The sequence below is a fragment of the Entelurus aequoreus genome, linkage group LG24 (assembly GCF_033978785.1).
Source record: "Entelurus aequoreus isolate RoL-2023_Sb linkage group LG24, RoL_Eaeq_v1.1, whole genome shotgun sequence".
In the NCBI taxonomy this organism is placed as follows: domain Eukaryota; kingdom Metazoa; phylum Chordata; class Actinopteri; order Syngnathiformes; family Syngnathidae; genus Entelurus; species Entelurus aequoreus.
This window is the reverse complement of record NC_084754.1, coordinates 23,831,954-23,853,450: the sequence shown is the minus strand read 5'-3', so window position 1 is coordinate 23,853,450 and position 21,497 is coordinate 23,831,954. Positions and strand designations below refer to the sequence as shown.

Below are 21,497 nucleotides of genomic sequence, written 5' to 3'. Positions count from 1 at the left end.
GGTTTTCAAACAGTGTGTCTATTTGTTTCAGTTAAGTTTAAAAATATATAACTCGGTGGAAATATTTCAGTGTGTGTATCAGTACTTTTTGAGCACATTTAACTATACCACAATGATATTAACTGTGATAAGTTATTATAATTGTTTTACAGCTTTCTTTATTCCTTCTCCAACATATTTAGTAGTCTTGTCAAACTTACAAAGCGTTTCACTGCTCTCTTCCAGCTAGCTAGCTGCTAAGTTGGCAAAGGTAAACTAGTCCCGTGCTGTGCTGTTTGCCACTTAAAAGCTAACTAGCTAGCTACTAAGATAAAAAAGCTAAGCTAGTCCAGGTCCGAAGCCATTGCGCTCCGAAGGCGTCTACTCCCTCACGTCGCTGCTACCCTTTGCCTTTTGCTCCGAAGGCAACAAGAACTCGACTCGGTGAAAGAACCAACGTGAGTATGGCTCCCTGTTCTTCGTGCAGCATTCTCATGGATAGGTTGGCCCTTGTAGAGGGCCGTATCCGCCAGAGTAATTTCGTAACTTTAGACGCTGCAGACACGTTTGTCAGCGTTAGCTGTAGCGAGCTGACTAGCCCAGTTTGTAGCTGCCCGACGCGGCCTACAAGCCACGGTGACATAGTAGGCATAATATATTTAGCCCTTTAGCTCATCCCACACCCTAGTCTACCGGACACCACACCTTAGTCATAGGGGACTCCATCACACGGAACATACAGTTTAGTAAACCAGCCATAATTAAGTGTATTCCCGGGACCAGAGCACTCGGCATTGAAGCTAGTCTTAGGGAACTGACTTGCAACAGGCCAAGTAAATACATAAGACAGGCTAATCGCACCACTCGCTACGCGAACACAGTTGTACACTTCGGCTCCAATGACACTAGGACAGGGGTCGGCAATCCAAAATGTTCAAAGAGCCAGTCCAAAAATACAGAAAACAAATTTGTCAGTATATATATAAATGTTACTATTAAAGACTGTAGAGCAGGAGCAACACAGCTTACTCTACTACTACTTTTGGTGTACACAATGGGCAAGCTTGTCCGCCACTTTAATAAGCAAGTACAGTGCAGGTTAATCGATGTCCTCGGCACATTGTTCAGTTATTTGCACAACTTGACAACCCAAACGACCAGATTTGAATTGTTCAAGCTAATACATAAAGAAAATAAGTATGTGATGTACCGTATTTTTCGGAGTATAAGTCGCTCCGGCCGAAAATGCATAATAAAGAAGGAAAAAAACATATATAAGTCGCACTGGAGTATAAGTCGCATATTTTGGGGAAATTTATTTGATAAAACCCAACACCAAGAATAGACATTTGAAAGGCAATCTAAAATAAATAAAGAATAGTGAACAACAGGCTGAATAAGTGTACGATGCATAAATAACCAACTGAGAATGTGCCTCGTATGTTAACGTAACATATTATGGTAAGAGTCATTCAAATAACTATAACATATAGAACATGCTATACCTTTACCAAACAATCTGTCACTCCTAATCACTAAATCCAATGAAATCTTATACGTCTAGTCTCTTACGTGAATGAGCTAAATAATATTATTTGATATTTTACGGTAATGTGTTAATAGTTTCACACATATGTTAAAGAGGTTCATTTAGCCTACTAATGTGTATTTATAAATAGTTGATTTATATAGGCTAGTAAGGTAAAGTTTGTCAGGTACAAAACTTTACCTTACTAGCCTATATAAATCAACTATTTATAAAAAAGTTTCACACATAAGTCGCTCCTGAGTATAAGTCGCACCCCCGGCCAAACTATGAAAAAAACTGCGACTTATAGTCCGAAAACTACGGTATATATATATATATATATATATATATATATATATATATATATATATATATATATATATATATATATATATATATATATATATATATATATTAGTTTGTATATATATATATATATATGTATTTTGTAGTGGAGTTTGTTTCTTGATGTGACCATTTTGGTCATTTATTATTCAACATTTGAAAAACAAATGCACACGGTAAGGTTAGTGTGGAATGTATTTATTGATATATTCATGGAGTGCGGTTTTTTTTGTGAATTTAGTTTTTGAGATGCTCTGCAATAACCTTCATAAAAATGGTTTCAAGACAACTTCAAAAATGTGTTATACTTTATACTTAATATTCTAGTCAACAACATTTACTCTAATTTTAGTCGACCAGTATGTTGAGGAATTTAGTCGACTAAAACTAAATCAATTTAAATGATTAAAATATAACTAAAACTAAATCAAAAACTGCTGTCAAAATTAACACTGTGGGGAACTCATGCATCATTGCATGCGCGTCCCTTAATATAGCACAATGTTCTCTACTGCTGACCTCTGTGTCTGATCCCGCTGTGGAGACCTGCCCATTTCATTAGCATTTTGGAGCAGTGAGCCTGGCTTTAGAGGCAATATCCCTGTCAGCAGATTAATCTAATACCTTACCGTACAGAGACCCCACATACATCACACACAAATGATACAAAATGACTGATATAGACAAATAAGAGTATGTTCCCAATTTTCAAGAAAAATCGTTATACACAGGGTGCTAACACACTTAAAGGACATTGTCAAATTAACAGAAGAGGAACTTCCTTTTGGTAGTAATGCAACCTTATGTCCCGTTTGGTTCCAAGTCCAGTTATCACTTGGTCATTCTGCCTAGTAATTCCTTTTTCCAGTACAGTTATTGCCTTGTCCTTTTTAGTAACAAAGTTCTGTTTCGCGCCCAGAAACAAATTGTAATAGAACGGTGCAGAAGAGATCTGCTTTGCTAATTAGCGAGGTAGCGAGTAGACCTACGCGTTAAAAGTGGAAGAGAGAAGTGTGTCAAGCTTCATGAAATCAAATACCAGCGGTCATTAAAGGTAAAGTATTCGCTGTGCAAGACAGATCCGCCACCACAAGCCCAGAGAGTGTGTATTACCACCGCATGCAAGGCATGCAAAAAACCTCCACAACCGAGTTGCAACCCAACTTTTGTCACGTCTATAAGTGCTAAGAAGACAGAGGTTAGAGACATTATTCTCTGTTACTTTGCTTTCCTAGTGAAACACCCAAACCAGTGATGTATAAACCATGGCACATTGTAGAAATGATGAACGTCACTTCCTATCAGCAGGAAAGGACACACAAAAAAATTAAAACAAAATGCTTCTGCTACTGTTTTTTTTTTTTTTTTTAACAATTTTGAAGTCTTCCTGACCCATTGAATGTGATCACAACTCCAGAAGAGTTTGCTGACATCTTTGAACTGCTCTTGTGGGAGGCACAGATTTGCTTAAAAAAGCTAATTGGAAGTGCCGTTAGCCTCTCGGCTGCCAAAAAAATCGAACTATGCAATTGAATAGATCCCTATACTTTATCAAGTATAGCTTGACCACCGCGCATATATAATGGTAAGGACATGATAAAATCAATAAAATCCAAGCAAATCCTGACATTTAGTGTGTGCTTGTAAATTTAAAATCGAAAAAGTGCATTCTTGACTGCGTGGGTTCCTTCCGGGCACTCCGGCTTCCTCCCACCTCCAAAGACATGCACCTGGGGATAGGCTGATTGGCAACACTAAACTGGCCCTAGTGTGTGAATGTGAGTGTGAATGTTGTCTGTCTATCTGTATTGGCCTTGCGATGAGGTGGTGACTTGTCCAGGGTGTACCCCGTCTTTCGCCCCAGTGAAGCTGGGATAGGTTACAGCAACCCCCGCGACCCCATAAGGGACAAGCGGTAGAAAATGGATGGATGGAAGTTGTCATCAGTTGGGAAAATGTGATTGTGAGCAGCACACAATAATGACAAACTATCACCTTTTCTTCAACACTATGTTTGTTTGATTGAACAGGCAGTCATTCCAGTGAGAGTCACGACAATCTCAATTGACGGGCTCCAGCATTTTTTCCCCCATAAGATTTGAAAGTATAAAGTAAAAGCTAATCCTAATCCTTGTCCTATTTTAGGTTGGGACAAGCACTCATATGGTTACCATGGAGATGACGGCCACTCCTTCTGCTCCTCTGGGACTGGCCAACCTTATGGCCCAACTTTCACCACTGGTGATGTGATTGGCTGTTGCGTAAACCTCATCAACAACACTTGCTTTTACACCAAAAATGGCATCAGTTTAGGTCAGTGGAGGTGGATGAACATGATTTAGAAAATAATGTTCTAAAAATTCCTTGTTGCCTTCTTGAAATCTTCATGCATATTAATTTAAATGTTTCCTTTTGCTTTCAAAGGTGTGGCTTTCACAGACCTTCCGGTAAGTATTTTGTATCACATAAGTGCGTTGACTTTGACTTTTATTGAAAAACTCTTGTACCATTCACTAGAGGTGGGAATCTTGGGGCACCTTACGATTCGGTTACGATTACGATTCAGGTTCTACGATTCGTTTAAAAATCGATATTTGATGCGTTTTATGTATATTGATGCAGTTTTACATTATTTTCGTTTCACTAAATAAGCATTTATCACTTGCAACTTAAAAAAACAGTGCATTTGTAATAAACAGTTAAATAAATTCCCACATTAATGGAAATATGTGCTAAACTGGAACATAAGTGCCCTAAAATAAAGGAGCTGGTCCGATCTCTCGGTTATGTGGCTCGCTGCGGTCAACCAAATTTTAAAACTGTCAGTATTACTTTATTTCCAATTAATAAATTGGCTATTGACGTTCACTAATCGATTTTATAATCGTCCATGTCCGAATGGCGATGCATCTAAAAATGTATTTCTTCCCTACCTTTACCATTAACCGTCATGTAAGCATATCTTCATTATGAGAGTATTGTGTGATTTGATTGTTTCTGTAGCTAAAATTTTTTAAAGTTGAAATTATTTTACAAACTATGATCCTTTTTTTTGTTTGTTTTTGTTAGTGTTTTTTTTGCAAGCATCAATTGGATCAGCTTGCTGTGAACACTAAACAACTGTTCAAGCAAGGCACATTATTATAATGACGGTTTGCTAAACAAACATAGCGGATTTCTTTGATCTATTTATGATAACAACACTTAATTTAGATGAAACTGAAACAACTTTCTAATTCAACAACTTTTCTACCTTCCTGTTGAACCAGCCCAATCTGTATCCCACTGTGGGACTTCAAACTCCTGGTGAGATTGTTGATGCAAACTTTGGACAGCAGCCGTTTGTCTTTGACATTGAGGACTACATGAGTGAATGGCGAGCTAAGATCCATGGTATGATCGCTCGCTTTCCAATAGGAGAACGATTGGGTGACTGGCAAGCTGTCCTGCAAAAGTAAGTTACCTTCTGCAAATGTCAAGTCAGGGTATATGAGTATACAGTGGTTACGGAAAGTATTCAGAACCCTTTAAATGGTTCACTCTTTGTTTCATTGCAGCCATTTTATTTCTCATTAATGTACACTCAGCACCCCATCTTGACAGAAAAAAACAGAAATTTAGTTTTTGCAAATATATTAAAAATAAAAAAAACTCAAAAATCACATAAACATAGGTATTCAGACCCTTTGCTCAATACTTTGTTGATGCACCTTTGGCAGTAATTACAGCCTTTTTTCATCCAGGATGTCTCTGGACATTGCTGCATTCATTTTAGTCTAGTCAGGGTAGTGACCAAGAACCTGGTGGTCACTCTGTCAGAGCTACAGCATTCCTCTGTGGAGAGAGGAGAACCTTCCAGGACAACAACCATCTTTGCAGCAATCCATCAATCAGGCCTGTATGGTATAGTGGCCAGACGGTAGCCATTTCTTAGTAAAAAGTTTGCTAAAATGCACCTGAAAGACTCTGACCATGAGAAACAAAATTATCTAGTCTGATGAGACAAAGATTAAACTCTTTGGTGTAAATGCCAGGCATCTCGTTTAAAGGAATTCAGGCACCGCTCATCACTAGGTCAATACCCTCCCTACAGTGAACCAGGATTTCAGCAGCAAGAACTGGGAAACTAGTCAAGATAGAGGAAAAGATAAATGCAGGAGAATACAGGGACATCCTGCTTGTAAACAAACGCTTCCCCTCCAATCTAATGGAGCTTGAGATGTGCTGCAAAGAGGAATGGGCAAAACTGCCTAAAGATAGGTGAGCCAAGCTTGTGGCATTGTATTAAAAAAGACTCAAGGCTGTAATTGCTGCCAAAGGTGCATCAACAAAGTGTTGAGCAAAGGGTCTGACTACTTACATACATGTGATTTTTGAGTTTTTTAATTTTTAATAAATTTGCTAAAAAATCTACATTTCTGTTTTTTTCTGTCAATGTGCTGGGTGTACAATAATACAAAATGTAACTCTTTTGATTTTAGAAAATGGCTGCAACGAAACAAAGAGTGAAAAATTCAATAGCGTCTGAATACTTCCCCTACCCACTGTATTTAATGATTTTTATATTTTTTCTTCAGTATGGTGTCCAGCTACCTAGTCCACCACGGATATTATTCCACTGCCACAGCTTTTGCCAGAGCCACCGAGACCATGATACAAGAAGACCAGACATCTATAAAGAACAGACAGAGTATGTATATGAAGTACACTCACAAGTCCATTTCTTTGACAGCTGGGTCTCGTTGTAAAGCACTTTGGGTGTATAGATAATCGCTGCATAAAATCAAATTCATTATTGTTATAATTTAACTAAGATATTTATTAAAGATGAGTAAATGACGCCTCAGTGAATGTATGGCACACTCACTAGCTGTATTGACACAACTCTGATACTGTGTTGCTGTTTTATAGGGATCATCCGCTAATTCATGGATTAAAAATGTCACTACATTTGATTAATGAATATTTCATTGTTGTTAGGGCTGGGACGATAAAACGATACACAGTATCACTCTTTGTGATTTATAAGGCATCCATGCTTCTGTATCGTTTGACCAGTCATATTTAACATATATTCTGTATTTTCCCTGCTACGTATCCTTCATTACCAAATAAGATAGCTACTAACGCTTTAAACTCTACTATTACACATGTGTTCTGGTAAAGTATGAAAATGTTAAACACAAAATGTAAATTATGAATATGTTAAACACAAAACATAAGGACAGTAATTGCTGAGACATGGAAATGTTGTCGAATTAAAGTAAGATCTGCTTCTTCCGACTCCTTTTCAGATAGTGAATTGAGTGATGTTATATAATGTAGTTCTGTCACACATGTTTGAAATAAACAAAATCTTTAACATTATTATCATCATACCTCCGTTGCTGCTTTACCTCTAAAAGCACAATATTGGTAGGAAAATGTGAAGCCTTTATTCATTAAAAGGTATACAAACCCTGGTTTTACCGGTCAATTTAAAGGGTTTAGTGAATGCAACAAGGCAAACATATTTAACTCCCTTATAAATACCACTTTACTTTTTGGCATGTGTTTTGCTTGTGTAACACCCATCTGATTTTATAGTGTAAATTACACCTATTAATTTTTGCAAACAGGAATACAGAAACTGGTGCTGGAAGGACGTGTGGGTGAAGCCATCGAAGCCACTCAGCAACTTTATCCTGGCCTGTTAGAACACAACCCAAACCTTCTATTTATGTTGAAGTAAGATGGCATGTTTAAAGCTCGGAATGTATTATAAAAAACGTAACACCATTATGCTCTGTCCTCTAGGTGTCGTCAGTTTGTGGAAATGGTGAACGGTACAGACAGTGAGGTTCGCTGCTTGACCATTCGCTCTCCCAAGTCCCAGGGCAGTTACCCTGCCTCACCCAATCTTAGCCCTCGCCAAGGTGCTGGAAATTCACACTCGCACACTGGAGGTACACTTGCTTTTATAAGTTAAAACAGATGCATTTTCAGAAAGATGAATGCATGCATTTTTCTCCTTACCCAGGTGTAGACAGCCCAACCTGCAGTAACGGGGTGACTCCCACCAAAAAATCAAAGAGCCACAGCAGTGTTATTAGCAGCATCGTCAAATACCCCAGCACATCCTCCTCAGCCTCCTCGTCAACTTCCTCCTCACCTTCATCCATCAACTACTCAGAGTCTAATTCCTCTGACTCTACCAAGAGCCAGCCACACAGTGCCAATAGCAACCAAGAAACCAGGTAGGAAAGCTCACTTGTGATCTGATGTCAAGTAACTGGCTTGAAAAAAACTAGTCAAAAAAGTCAATATCGGTTAGTCAGTGTTCTATTAATTTAGGGCCTGATCTACTCAAGGTATGCATGTATTAAAACACGTCCAAACTTGATTGCGTCTGCAAAGATAATCCACGAAGCTTGCGCACTGAGGAGTGCATCTCTTAAAGGGGAACTGCACTCTTTTTGAATTGTCTCATTCACAATCCCCTATGTAAGAGAAGAACACATATGTTTTCTTTTTTTATGCATTTTAATCCGTAAAATACGCCATATATGAGATGGCTAGCTTTAACTACAGTCTGGTACAAGCGTCACTGCTTTATGCATAATGTAATTGTACATTGTCCTAACAAATAAATGAAATAAAATGAAAAATGCAGCTGATGGGAGTGCTCTATTGCGCCCATAAAGCACTCTAAAAAAACGTCTAAAAAACGCCAACAATACTCCATTTACATCTCCTGACCGGAATATTAACCAAATATTAGTGAAATTGTCTGCGACAAATTGGCGCCTTGTCCAGGGTTTACCCCGCCTACTGCCCGAATGCAGCTGAGATAGGCTCCAGCTACCCCCGCGACCCCGAAAGGGACGAGCGGTAGAAAATGGATGGATGGATAGTGATATTGTTATTATAAGCGCTAACGCAGACTACCTATTTTTTGCGGCGTCGTGATCACAACTAGCTTATGCTGCTATATTGACATATTTAACTTGGATATTAGAAGGTTGTTGCCATAAACTGAGACGTTGGTAAACTTTGACATCCACCTTAGACCCGGAGATGGCGAGAAAGATGGAAAAAAACGCTAGTTTGCGGCCACTTTTTTTTTTTTAACCTCCGGGGGGATTATGATTAATTCTTCATCTAAAGGGGAAGATATCAACATCCCCTCAGTCAGCATTCCAGTGAGAGTAGACATTGTACCGTAAGTGATTGTGTTATTATGTTTGTAGTTTGTATTTCTTGTTTAGCACTTAGCAATAGTGATGCTTATGTTTCACAAAAGCTGGATCCAATTATCACACAGCTTCTAAAACTTGCAGCTCATCCTCTGTCTATTCAGGCTCAAAAATATACTGTAAGGTTCTGGATCATCGTTTGTCCCAAAGTAGTCATTGTTGTCCCTCGTGAAGTCTGCCATGATTAGTGATAGTAGTCAGTTGTTGTTGAAGGAGGGAAAAGTTAAATTAATACGTCGCCGTTACCTTAAAATCACCAAAATACGTAAATATTAAATGTTATTATGAATCTGCCTGTTACTACCTTACACATATACTTACAACATGTACATAAAACGTTGATCGAGGCTTTTGGTTGTTTTAGGAGCGCTGTGTATGCGGAATAGAGCGACTCCCATTGGCTCCGTTGTAGTTGACTTTTGCGTGTATTTATGAGTTAGAATGCATAAAAAAAAAAAAAATTGTGCTCGTCTCACATAAGGATTGTGAATGATAGGTAAAATTCCCCCCAAAAAGTGTAGTTCCCCTTTAAATTAGTAAAATAGTGAGCAAAATCCATTCAGCGTGTTTGCCCTCATCCGTATGAATAAATGCAGATTATCAGACTGCACAAAGTACTGTGACAGGGAGATAAAAATGTGATCATCTTGTGCCCGCAATTTGACTTATCAAGTCTGAAATTGTTTGCAGTTGCTGTTTTTGCATCTCTATTTAGCATGTTTAGAAAATACGAACAAGCTGGCACAGCTGTGCTCAAACGGTATGCCGCGGCCATTCTAGCAGGGAGGAGTTAGGCAATTCTCTGTGCATGTGTCAGCATATTTGGACTGTCGGAAATTATAAAAGCTGACATATCATACATCAATCCAGCAATTCCATCTTTGAGCTGACGGATGACCTAAGGGCTGATTTGGAGACGGCAGAGACCTAAACAAATTATATCTCCTATATTAAAAATGTAATAAAATTCCTGCAAAACTGGATTTTCTTGCATCTGGATCCATCGTGGTTGCAGTGCTGGTATCTCAGAGCCCACCTTAGGCGTGCTAAAAAGTTGGTTCGGTTTAAAATCACACTGGAGGAGCTTCTATATTGCTCAGAAAAGTTGGTGCAGATTATAGTTGTGTGCTGCATGTTCCACAACATATCAAAACCCTACGGGTTTGAGCATGAACCCATGGATGTGCAGTAAATGACTGTTTCCATGGTTACAGCCGGTAAACACACACAAAAACTCATTTAAATAGGGGATCTGCACCACTTTTGCACTGTGCATGGGCAAACTTTTATAGTTGCAATCACTATTTAGCGCATGTTGTTTAGGATCTTAGTAGATCAGGTAATGTATGTGACTATGCAAACCGAAAAGTATATTTAAAATGACTTAATTATTTTATATTGATTTCAAGATTGTGCAGCTACATTTCAATATAATGTTGACATTTGATGGTGTAATATGTGCATTTATACTTGTAATACACAATGTGGACAATTACAGAAGATGGATCATATTTTGCCATGATTACAATCTTTCTGTTTCCTGTTTGTGTTTTTGGATATTTCTGTTTAGTGACAGTGAGATGGAAATAGAAGCAGAACACTACACTAATGGGATTGTTGAGGTCTCGTCTGCTCGGATCATGAACGGCACATATAAACATGAAGAGATCCTTCAGCCTGACGACAACAGCATTGGCAATGGAGTTACGGGTACGGAAGTGTATTCAGTTGTGCAACACAATAACTCCGTAACATTTTTCATGTACTCTTTTGTGTTCTTTGCCAATTGCTTACTCTCCTTGTTATGTTTATCAACCAACAAGAATCTTGCTTAATGTATGCATTTGTGTTGTCGCATGTGTGTCTGTCGCCAGAAGATGAGGGATATAGAACTAGCAGACAACTTTGTGGAGGGAACCAGGCAGCCACAGAGAGGATGATACAATTTGGGCGGGAGCTGCAGGCACTGAATGAAAAGCTGTGTCGCGAATATGGCAAGAACACCACACACAAGAAGATGTTGCAGGTATACACACACAGCTGTTCTACATCTGTTAAAACTGATGCAAGAACTGTGCCAAAGAGATTTATCCTGATGGCACTAGTTGAACTCCTGATGACAACGTTCTGTCTTACTGCTGGATCAAGATTAATTTGAAATATAAGATTAAAGCTGCTGGAGCTTTAAAATTATAATAGGTCAGTTGTAACATTTTCTTTCAACAACACCTAGATCTGAGGAGTTATGAAAGACACAATTTGCTCCTCTTTTTGCTTCAGATACTTTACATTTCCCAATTGCAGGCATGTGATTTTTCCTTTTATAGTCGGAAATCCTGTGGATGTGAACACAAGCTGTAATTACTGTTTTGACTAAATAACATAGTGACTGAATCAGACATAGTGATTAATTTGGATGAATGGGGTATGTATTTATGTAAACGCTGTTGATAATTTTTCAATTCTTTAAACATTAAAACATCTTTAAATTGTGCTTTTTTTGTGAATTATTGCATGTAAAATTGCTGAAAAACCAGGAGCTTCGGGGGAGGTTTCTCCCCTTGTCCCCCCACCTCCGACCCCCAGACTCTCTGCTTATTTTCAGTCTTTTTCATTAAGTTTAATTTACATGCCTGCAATTGGATGTAATATATTAAGTTCTAAAGGAAGCATTTTTTGTGTTTGGTTTTTATTGAGACTTTTAATTTAGCTTTTCACATTAATGTTCTGTGTATGTGTGTCACTTACTTAATTTTAAACAGATTATTTTTTCCATAGATGTCCCAACTTGGTGAAACTGGCTTCCTCTTTAAAGGAACTACAGTCATAATTCTATCACATATTCATAATAATCAATTATATATATATATATATATATATGTATATATATATATATATATGTATATATATATGGTATATATATTTTTTTTTTTACCACAACCCATTCTTTTTGGAAAGTCTTACAGAATCTTTTTTTTGGGCCCCCAAAACAACACAATTTTTAACATGTAACATACTTTAAAAAAAACAAAAAACTTGTAGATAAGAAATATTGTATTGTATACAAACAATACAATATAATGTACTACCAACAACCATCATAGTTTTATGAAGTAATGTAATAATAATGTACAGCATTTACCTTGGAGAGTGGACTCTACAGTACCACCTGTGAACTGCTTCCCACTCAAATACACCATTAGCAGCTTCTCCATATTTTCATGGATTAATGTCCGCTGTTTGGATAATATTTTAACATTATTGGTTGCTGTTAGACTCATTCTGCTTCAGTATGGTGCAGGCTAGCAGCGATGCACTCCAACTGCGTTCTCAAGTTGGCTACACTCTCTCTGTCATGTTTTTTATTTTGTATCTATTTAATTTGATGAGTATCATCTACTTCTTCTCAGCATTGTCCTTCCACACTAACTTTCTTCCTTCCCGTGCTTGGACAAACAAAGTTATGTTGATCTCTAGCTATAAGCTAACACTAGCAATTTTTGTTTGCAACTTCAAGCATAACAATTAGCTAAAATAGGTCTTATCTCAAAACACTCTTAAATCGAGGTACAACTGCATTCTGTTTAATCCTGTGTCCCAAATAATTACTATTTGTCATTATTTGTGGTTATTATTCCCATAATAATGTCACAACCAGGGCAGTGTCTGGAAATTCTGGGCCCCCTAAAAGAATATCTGTGTGGGCCCTTCTACCTCATTCACTACCTGTGTGTGTGGCAGTGTGGGCCCTTCTAATTGTCATCATCCACCCACTCACCCCCACCCCCCAAACAAAGGCAATGGTCACAATGTAACTATTCAAATGGTTCTAAATAATGATTTGATCCTCATCTTGTTTTGTATGCTGACCCCTTTAAAGTCCATCTCTTTGGTATGTTCGTTTTAGCTCATAGAGAGATTATCAACCAAAAATTCAGAAAAAACATGAATTTGGTTATAAATTAGTTTGTATTTTGCTGAATGAAATAAGTATTAAATTCTAAAGAAAAAAACGTGACTTAGTACTTGGTGAAGAAACCCTTGCTCGCAAGCACAGTTCGTCACCAGGGTTGTTGTGTACATCTGAGAGATTTTAGTTCACTCGTTTTCACCAGAAGGAGCTGAACTAATTTGTGTGCTTTATGGGCTATTAACTGGCCTATCATTCATAATCTGTGGGATACGTTCTTTGAATTTATTAAAAATAAACAAATAAGTATGTTTCTCTCTGTAAAAATAAACCTGCCATAAAAATTATGTATTGTTCATGTCTTTGTAAGGGGGGTAAATTTACCAAATTATTTGTTTTAGAATCCTGTAATTCTAAGTACGTCCCAAAAAGTATTTGTATTGGTGTATCGTATCATTTTACAATACTGAAATCAGTCTAGGTAATTTGTCAGTCAAAATCACTGTAACGTTGAGATTTTGTGTGTATGTCTTAATGCAGGATGCATTCAGTCTGTTAGCGTACTCTGATCCATGGAACTGCCCCGTGGGCCAGCAGTTGGACCCCACGCAGAGAGAGTCACTGTGCTCTGCACTCAACAGCGCCATTCTGGGTAAAGAAAAGCACTCACTGGTCATCTATGTAGTGTGTACGATCAAAACACAGTCCGCTGTGTGTATGAAGTGATGGCGGTACTCTTACGAAATGATCCCAAAATAGTGTTGGTCAACTTATGTTGTTTTTATTGTCACATCTTAATGAGAAAACATACAAAGTAATATAGAGAATTGAAAACAACTCAGTAGTTAAACGTAAACATTTTCAGGAATACAGAAATAATGAAAGAAATAAGAGTGTGATGGATCATTTATGCGTGATTGCTGATGCATTTGGACTGCAATCTATTCTGACCTTGTGTTTTATCATGTCCAGAGTCCCAAAATCTGCCCAAGCAGCCTCCTCTTGTGTTAGCACTGGGTCAGGCTACCGAGTGCGTACAGCTTATGGCTCGGGTCCGATCTGGTTCCTGCTCCTTTGCCAGAGTAGACAACTTTTTGCTCTAGCCCTTATGTTGGTAAGTATTCATTATACTAGAAAGTACAGGAAAAAATGAAAATGTATTTATTGTTTTGACAAAAATACATCTTATAAAAACATGTGTATAAGCACACACATTGACACAGTAAGTTTCAAAAGTATTCTAATGGTTTTGCTTTTACACACCACCACATTTAAAATGTGATTGAAGTAAACACCTTCACTTTTACAAATATATTGCATATACTTTAATGTTCAGGGGTCAAAAGTAACTGGAATATGTTTGTTTTAACTGATTTTAAATATAACTGTAATGTTTTTAAAATTTGGATGTAGTTATCGATTTCTTGTAGTGTGGATCCTTGGACATCATTCAATTCTGAGTTTCATTTCAGCTTTGCCTTTGCCATTTGTACTTGCTGCTTGTGTATGTGCCTTGCTTCATTCACTTTTGTCTATGCCTCCTCTTCCATTTTATTAGAAATGTAAATGTTTAATTACCATAAACTAAAGACCATTCAAATCATTTGAATAATCACTAATGGCCACATTACTACGTAAGTAACCTGATCTAAAGTCAATAGTGCATGCTTACTTACTAAAACATATGAATAAAAGCAGTAAAGGACTGACAAAATAAAACATATGAATAAAAGCAGTAAGGAACTGACAAAATGGTGGATGTACCATTTTTTTGTGAAAGAGATTGCACTTTGACCACTCCTCGATTGTTTATTTCAAATGCATTATGGTGAAGTACACATGCGGTCCTCATTCTGAATTTATACCTATACTTTACAGAAATCAACACCTAAGTCTCTCACATTGTACACAGAGCACATGAAGAACACACGGTAGCAATAAAAAGATTAAATGCAATAATTAAATGAAACAGTATTGAAAAAAGATACATATTCTTTACTATATTCTTAGTCTGTTCCTGTAATTCTTTGTGGAGTTTGCACGTTCTCCCCGTGACTGCGTGGGTTCCCTCCGGGTACTCCGGCTTCCTCCCACCTTCAAAGACATGCACCTGGGGATAGGTTGATTGGCAACACTAAAATTGGCCCTAGTGTGTGAATGTGAGTGTGAATGTTGTCTGTCTATCTGTGTTGGCCCTGCGATGAGGTGGTGACTTGTCCTGAATGCAGCTGAGATAGGCTCCAGCACCCCCCCGTGACCCGAAAGGGACAAGCGGTAGCAAATGGATGGATGGATGGATGTATGTTTCGCACACTAGAAGGTGCGGTGCAGGGGAGGGAGAAACATTGTGAGGATAAGTCTCAAAAATTAGAACACTATGCTACTTAGACTTAGACTTCCTTTTTATTGTCATTCAAATTTGAACTTTACAGCACAGATAAGAACAAAATTTCGTTACATAAGCTCATGGTAGTACAGGATAAAAAAGCAATAAGGTGCATATATAAATAAATAGTCATCACCATCACCATTAATTTCATATTAAATTCATCAATTCACAGGGCCTGCCCTTCACACTTACACGCTTTCATTTACTTTTCCGTCCTCATTCAGTAAAAAGTTTTCAAATTTCCGCCTCCGCCAATTGGTCTGTCAGCAAAACTTGGTCCACTGTCACTGCCGGCCAACTCTTGCGGTTGTTTGGGGCCACAACTACTCGTGGGGCCACATGATCAACGCCTTGGCTGTTGTAAAGATTTTTTTTATTTTAAAAATTAGTTAGATCTAAAGTCATAAAAGTTTAGCTAGATTAACATTTTCTATCAGTGTTCAATAATAAGGTTGTTTGAAAAAAATTAGGAATGTATATAAGAACCTACGCCACCTCTTGGAAAAATGCAACATTTTTATCCCTTCTGTTAGTGGAAAACCCGTCTTGGAACTGTTCACTCAACACAGATGTCATAACTTCATCAAAGCTCACATGTATGCCTTCACACACAGCACCAACATTTAGGAACCAGTATGAGGTGATAAGAAGTATAAATATAATTTCTATATTTATGGCTGCATCGGACAAAGTTTTTTATGTTCCACGTCTGCATCTCATAGCACATAATTGTGGTGCGTTTAAGGAACCTTGATTAATGTTCGAAACAGGTGTTAGTTTTTAAAGACTGAGTTGGCTTATCCTCCAATATATGCACTAATTATACCAATTATTATCAAAAAATATTAATCCTGCATAAATTATACTGTGTACTGAACTTTACACTGTGAAGTAAAAGGAAACTTGACATTTATAATCATATTTAAGTGAATAATTACAGGTTGAAAGGTTGCTAAAGCTCACTTTCTGGCTACTTAATATTAAACTTGTCAGCACTATTTTGTGAAAAAATAAATATAACACCAAATAATTAAGTGAGGTTTTAGGGTATTTTAGGGAGCCTTTAGCCCCGCTAAAAGACCCAATGATGCCACTGGTTCAAAAATTTAATGAAAAAGACTATTGATGAAACTAAGACATAAACATGTCATAGAGTGCACCAGCTACTGATCTTCCTGGTTATCACGTGGGGAAGACAGACATATGTGTAGAACGCCAGATACAATAATCGATGATCACATCATCTAGACTTCAATATCCTCTTTTAAAAAGTCATAAACCAAATAAGGTTTTAAATGTGTTTTAAAAAGCAATTTTCAACTAAATTAAGTCAATAATGAGTTATTCAGTGCTTGTAAACATACTGATTGTGGGTATGTGGCAGTGACGATGGGATTAGTTGGGCCACAAACAAAATCCTGTTTAGGGCCACACAAAGCCTCTCCTTTAACATGTTCAAAGATATCATCTTTATCCTGAATGATGGTTGAAGCATTTGAGCTGCATGGACCGGGCATAAATTCAGCCAATCATGATAGGCATTTCTCTACTTTCTGAGCATTAGACGCTGTCTAATTTCACGTCCTTATTCACCTTTACTATTCTTTTCTTTAAATCGCTGCTATCAGAAGAATCTGCCTCACGATCGGGTGATGTACTGTAACGAAGAGAAAAAAGTTACCTGAAAAGAACACGAGTAACGTTGTCCTTTGTCAGTGAAGCAACGTGGTTCCCTTTTCTTTTATGTACATAATTAATCATTTATGGGAATGCATTGTGACCACAAATTATCACAACACAAGGACAACTTGTGGATAGAGGCCAAAATCTAAACAATTCTGTCGTTTTTCCGAGTACGTCTGGACCGAATTGCAGACCCCCTGTAGATCAGCATTTTTTATGAAAGATTTGAAAATATCTCATTTGCCAACAGATATCAAGCTTTTATTATATAGTTTTTTTTTGTTTTTTGTTTTTTTTTACAAATGTTAGGTTAATCGGAGACTCTAAATTGCCCATAGCTGTGAATGTAAGTGTGGAAGGTTGTTTTTTTATACCATATTGCATCGGTATATAAGCCGCAACCACAAAATTTTTGAAGAAAAAAATATTTTTTTCATATATTAGCCGCAACGGTCTTTAAGCCGAAGAATATACTGGTACGTTATAAAATAAGATATTCACATAAAAAGATTTTGTAAATGTTTATTTACATACACTTAATTGTTTCAAAACGGTGCCTGTAACACTGCACTAAAACAGCTGATCAAACAAAAAAGTCATTGATGTCTCTATTCATTCTTGAGGAGATGAATAAAATGTTCTCTTATTTAATAAGGTTCAAGATGTTTAACAAGATTTTTCTTCTTTGTACTTTGTAAACACTTTGCGTTTGTATAGTTTTAAAGTGAATCATTTTATTACATTGTTAAATTTCTTTGCTTAATCCATTCCATAATTTAGCCATTAGCGAGGAAAAATCCATTGATAAGCTGCACAGTTACATAAACCTCAGGGCTCAAAGCTGAAGAAAAAAGTAGCTGCTTATAGTCTGGAAAATTAGATAAAGTCTGTGATTGGCTTGCGACCAGTCTAGGGTGTACCTTGCCTTTCACCTGAAGTCTAGTGGGATAGGCTCCCGCTTACCTGTGACCCTAATGAGGACAAACGGTATAGAAAATGAATGACTGAATGAAATATAATACCAAATTGCTGTTCTTTAACCGCCATCTGTCTCCCCACAGGTTTCTATTCAGTGCACTGAGAGGGCGTGTCCAGCAGGTTGTCATGGCTACGGAGAAAAAAAGCATGCGTGTGATTGGTGTGTTTGGTTGACTATCAGAAGCGCAGCCGGTGGCCCTGACAAAAGAGCGGCGAGAAGGAGAGTAGAAAAGAAAGCTTCCTTTTTAATTTAGTATTATCAAATAAACGTGTGACACTATTTAAAGATGATTAATTACATTTTTTGTTTATTTAGACATTTTAGGTTTTTTTGTCACTTTGTTGTGCTCATATCTGACAAAGTTATTCATCATCCCCTTTTTTTCATTGGTGGATTTTTGCTCCCTTAAGAAATATTTCACTTATTTTAATTTCCACCATATCCTGCTCCACAATGCTTACAACTTATTCTAACACCTGTAGATCCCCATTACTAAGATACAAGTTCCTGAAATATACATATGGGAGTGTATCCATGTTGCACTGTTAAACCAAACAAAGACAAGCACTATGCTAACCCAGTGTGATTAAGGTCAAAGGATACAGAAGCAAAATTCTGCCACTAACACCATTTTCTACTAATTTTTCCAAACGACAGTGTTGCTTAAAGCCAATCATGACGTATTGGGTGTCTGTTTTGTGAACCCTACTCGTCAATCAAATGCATCCTGTCTATTCTGCAGTGTGTGGTAGTAAGTAGAAATAATAAGGGGATTAATTGCTTTAATGAGTAAATGGCAACTGAATCCATGCATGGATAGAAATAATGTTTCTAATTACTAGGTCCAGTCATAAAAGGTGACATGTATGAGACCACTATTGAGTGAATTATATCAATTGTAATGCAAAAATATAGCCTAAACCTGAAATTTGTGACTTGTAATATAGTCACATGACTGGAGGATTTATTATGCTGAAAGAACATTTAGTTTTTTACCAGTTTCTGCCATAACTATACTTTTGTATGGTATGGAGAATGGCTCGTAGGGTACTGTACATTTCGGTAATCTTACTAGTGAACACCACTTTCCCTCGAGAGACATAGATCAAGTCACACTTGCCAGCAAAAAGTAACTTAGATGACTGGATACAGTTATAAAAATATATTTTTTAAATAATAAAAAATATAAAATTATGAAAACAAAGACAATCTTAGTGGTAATCTATTTTTTCCCCCAAATAGTTTGAATTAAACATATGTCTGCATTAACAATGGCTTGATGTATCTATTTTTTCACCCTGACATGTGACACATGGATCCACTCCAAAGTATACTTCCACTCATTCAATATTTACAGGAGATACATTTATGGGTTTCATCACAGAATATGTACTCAAGTATTTTTCATTTGAAACTTAATCGTCTCTTCTAATAGTCAAATAATTACCACGAGCAAACAGGCTTTTTAGTTGTTACTCAAGCAGAACCTTCCATTTCATCCCTAAAGTGAGCAAACTCCTTGCTATTGTGGTTGTTTGAGTACGAGTCTGCTTTGATCCCTGCATAGACATGACCACTGGTCTGCTCACTGACTCGTTGGGGTCAAAAAGAGATTTTTCTAGAAGGTCCAAGGCCTCACAGAGGCATTGCACACCAAAGCAGTGCACAACCAATCTCCTATTGTGGTTTTTGATTTCATATTTAGTTTTAGCACAAACAGTAGTAAGGTTTTTTTTTTGAATTTTTATTTTAATAGTTACTGTTACTACTTAGCATGACTTTGAAAAATCTCCTATAAAATAAAAAACATAATGGGGGGTGGGGAGGGGGGGGGGGTGTACTGAAAATGTGTTAAAATAAAGAAATATTGTATTCTGTTTTGACAGAATTATTTTTATTAAAATACATCCATGAGCATACAACAGAAGCCTTTTTGCTTTATTGTCGTACACATTTTGCATCTATTCCTTGTGGACTGCCTGTGCTCCGAAAGTCTTTGTCATTGTGTCACTGAGGCTATTGCTTGGACTTTACTGACGTCACAATGTGTGTGGCGGTCAAGATAGCTCTGTTCTCAATGAGTCCTAGGCGCCATTGAGCCTTTATCGAGGAAAAAAATGCCCTATGCTTGTTGTTGTCGGCTGTACAAATCGCAAAAAGGATAAGCGTTTCTTCAGAGTTCCTTGAGAGGTTATTAAAAAGGACGGAAGAGTGCAAGATTTTACGAAACGAAGTGAAAAGCAGCTCACACTCCTTTTACTTAAGGCAACAATCATAAGTAAAGCGTTCAGCACACACACAATGTTGACATCTATAGGTCTATTTTGATAAAAACGGGGAAAAACACGCTACTCGTAAACGGCGCGTGCAACAACAACAACAAACATGGCTTACTTAGACGTGAAGTTAAATCAAGAAATGCAACCCTACCCGAGCAAAAATTATGCAAATCTTTCTTCGGTAAAGTATAGGGATCTATTCCACTGCATAGTTTAAATTTGTTGTTTGTATCTTCTTTTTGCAGGAAGATTTAAGCCTCTTTTGTACTCTGATAGAGTCGACTGACGGGGCGCTCACATAATTCCGTTTAGATGAAGAATCAATCACAATAGGTTGAGCACCACTGGTTTTCACTTCTGGGAAGAAGTCACGTGACGGAATACCAGCAATTGGCTGATTTATTATTTATCCTGAAACACATTCTATATGTTTCTGATCACATACTGACACCATAAAATATTGTGTTTGCATTTATTCCAGGGGCAGACCAAACTGAACTCAAACAGTAAAATGAAGAAGGGAAACATGCGGTGATTGAAAAAGGTCACAACAAATGCAAACGGGAAAAAAAAAATGGTTTTGTTTTTTTAAAATGCCACAACAAATGAAAAAGCTACAGCACAACTTTCAGCGAGATTGCAAAAGCCACAACAAAAGTGACAGTGGACCAAGTGGCTAAGGAGGAAAGATGAAAACGTTTTAATGAACAATGCTGTAAAAGTAAGTTATTGTGATTGATGTAAGATGCTGATTGTCATGAAAAATCAATAGCCTACTGTCCTTTTCGAAGTATTTGTTCGTGACATTATTTTTCTCTGTCTTTGCCACTTGGTCCGTCGACAAAACTTGGTCCGCTGTCACTTCCGTTGTAGCCTTTGCTATGGATCAGGGTATCTGCGGGGTCTTAAAAAGTCTTAGATCCAACGATTTGAATTTGAGGCCTTAAAATGTCTATAATTCTCCTAGAATCTCATAAAAGGTCTTAAATACAATTTCGAAAGGTCTTAAAAATGCATAAAGTTCAGTTTTCTTTTTAGATGTTTTGATTTTTGAGGACGTTATAACCAAAAATAGGCTACCTGTACTGCCCGGCCAGAATTAATCACGCACCAGCTAGTGTGCTGTGTAAGTGCAACGGTGTGTTGTTACAGCTTAGCATAGCAGCAGAG

General features: G+C 37.3%; 1 protein-coding gene across 2 annotated transcripts in view; it reads left to right on the top strand.

Moving 5' to 3' along the window:
- The window catches only part of LOC133641991 (ran-binding protein 10), a 58,040-nt gene extending 38,179 nt beyond the window's left edge, over nt 1–19,861 (top strand). Inside the window, exons 4-15 of one of the 2 annotated variants that reach the window (XM_062036165.1) lie at nt 3,998–4,165; nt 4,277–4,299; nt 5,122–5,306; nt 6,430–6,542; nt 7,471–7,579; nt 7,649–7,797; nt 7,872–8,088; nt 10,658–10,797; nt 10,962–11,113; nt 13,538–13,649; nt 13,970–14,111; nt 18,131–19,861. In XM_062036165.1, the coding sequence (XP_061892149.1) occupies nt 3,998–4,165; nt 4,277–4,299; nt 5,122–5,306; nt 6,430–6,542; nt 7,471–7,579; nt 7,649–7,797; nt 7,872–8,088; nt 10,658–10,797; nt 10,962–11,113; nt 13,538–13,649; nt 13,970–14,100 (1,499 nt within the window). In that variant the 3' untranslated portion in view covers nt 14,101–14,111; nt 18,131–19,861. The remainder of the gene's footprint in view (nt 1–3,997; nt 4,166–4,276; nt 4,300–5,121; nt 5,307–6,429; nt 6,543–7,470; nt 7,580–7,648; nt 7,798–7,871; nt 8,089–10,657; nt 10,798–10,961; nt 11,114–13,537; nt 13,650–13,969; nt 14,112–18,130) is intronic. The other variant, XM_062036166.1, reaches the window with a different exon arrangement.
- The last annotated feature ends 1,636 nt before the right edge of the window (nt 19,862–21,497 follow it).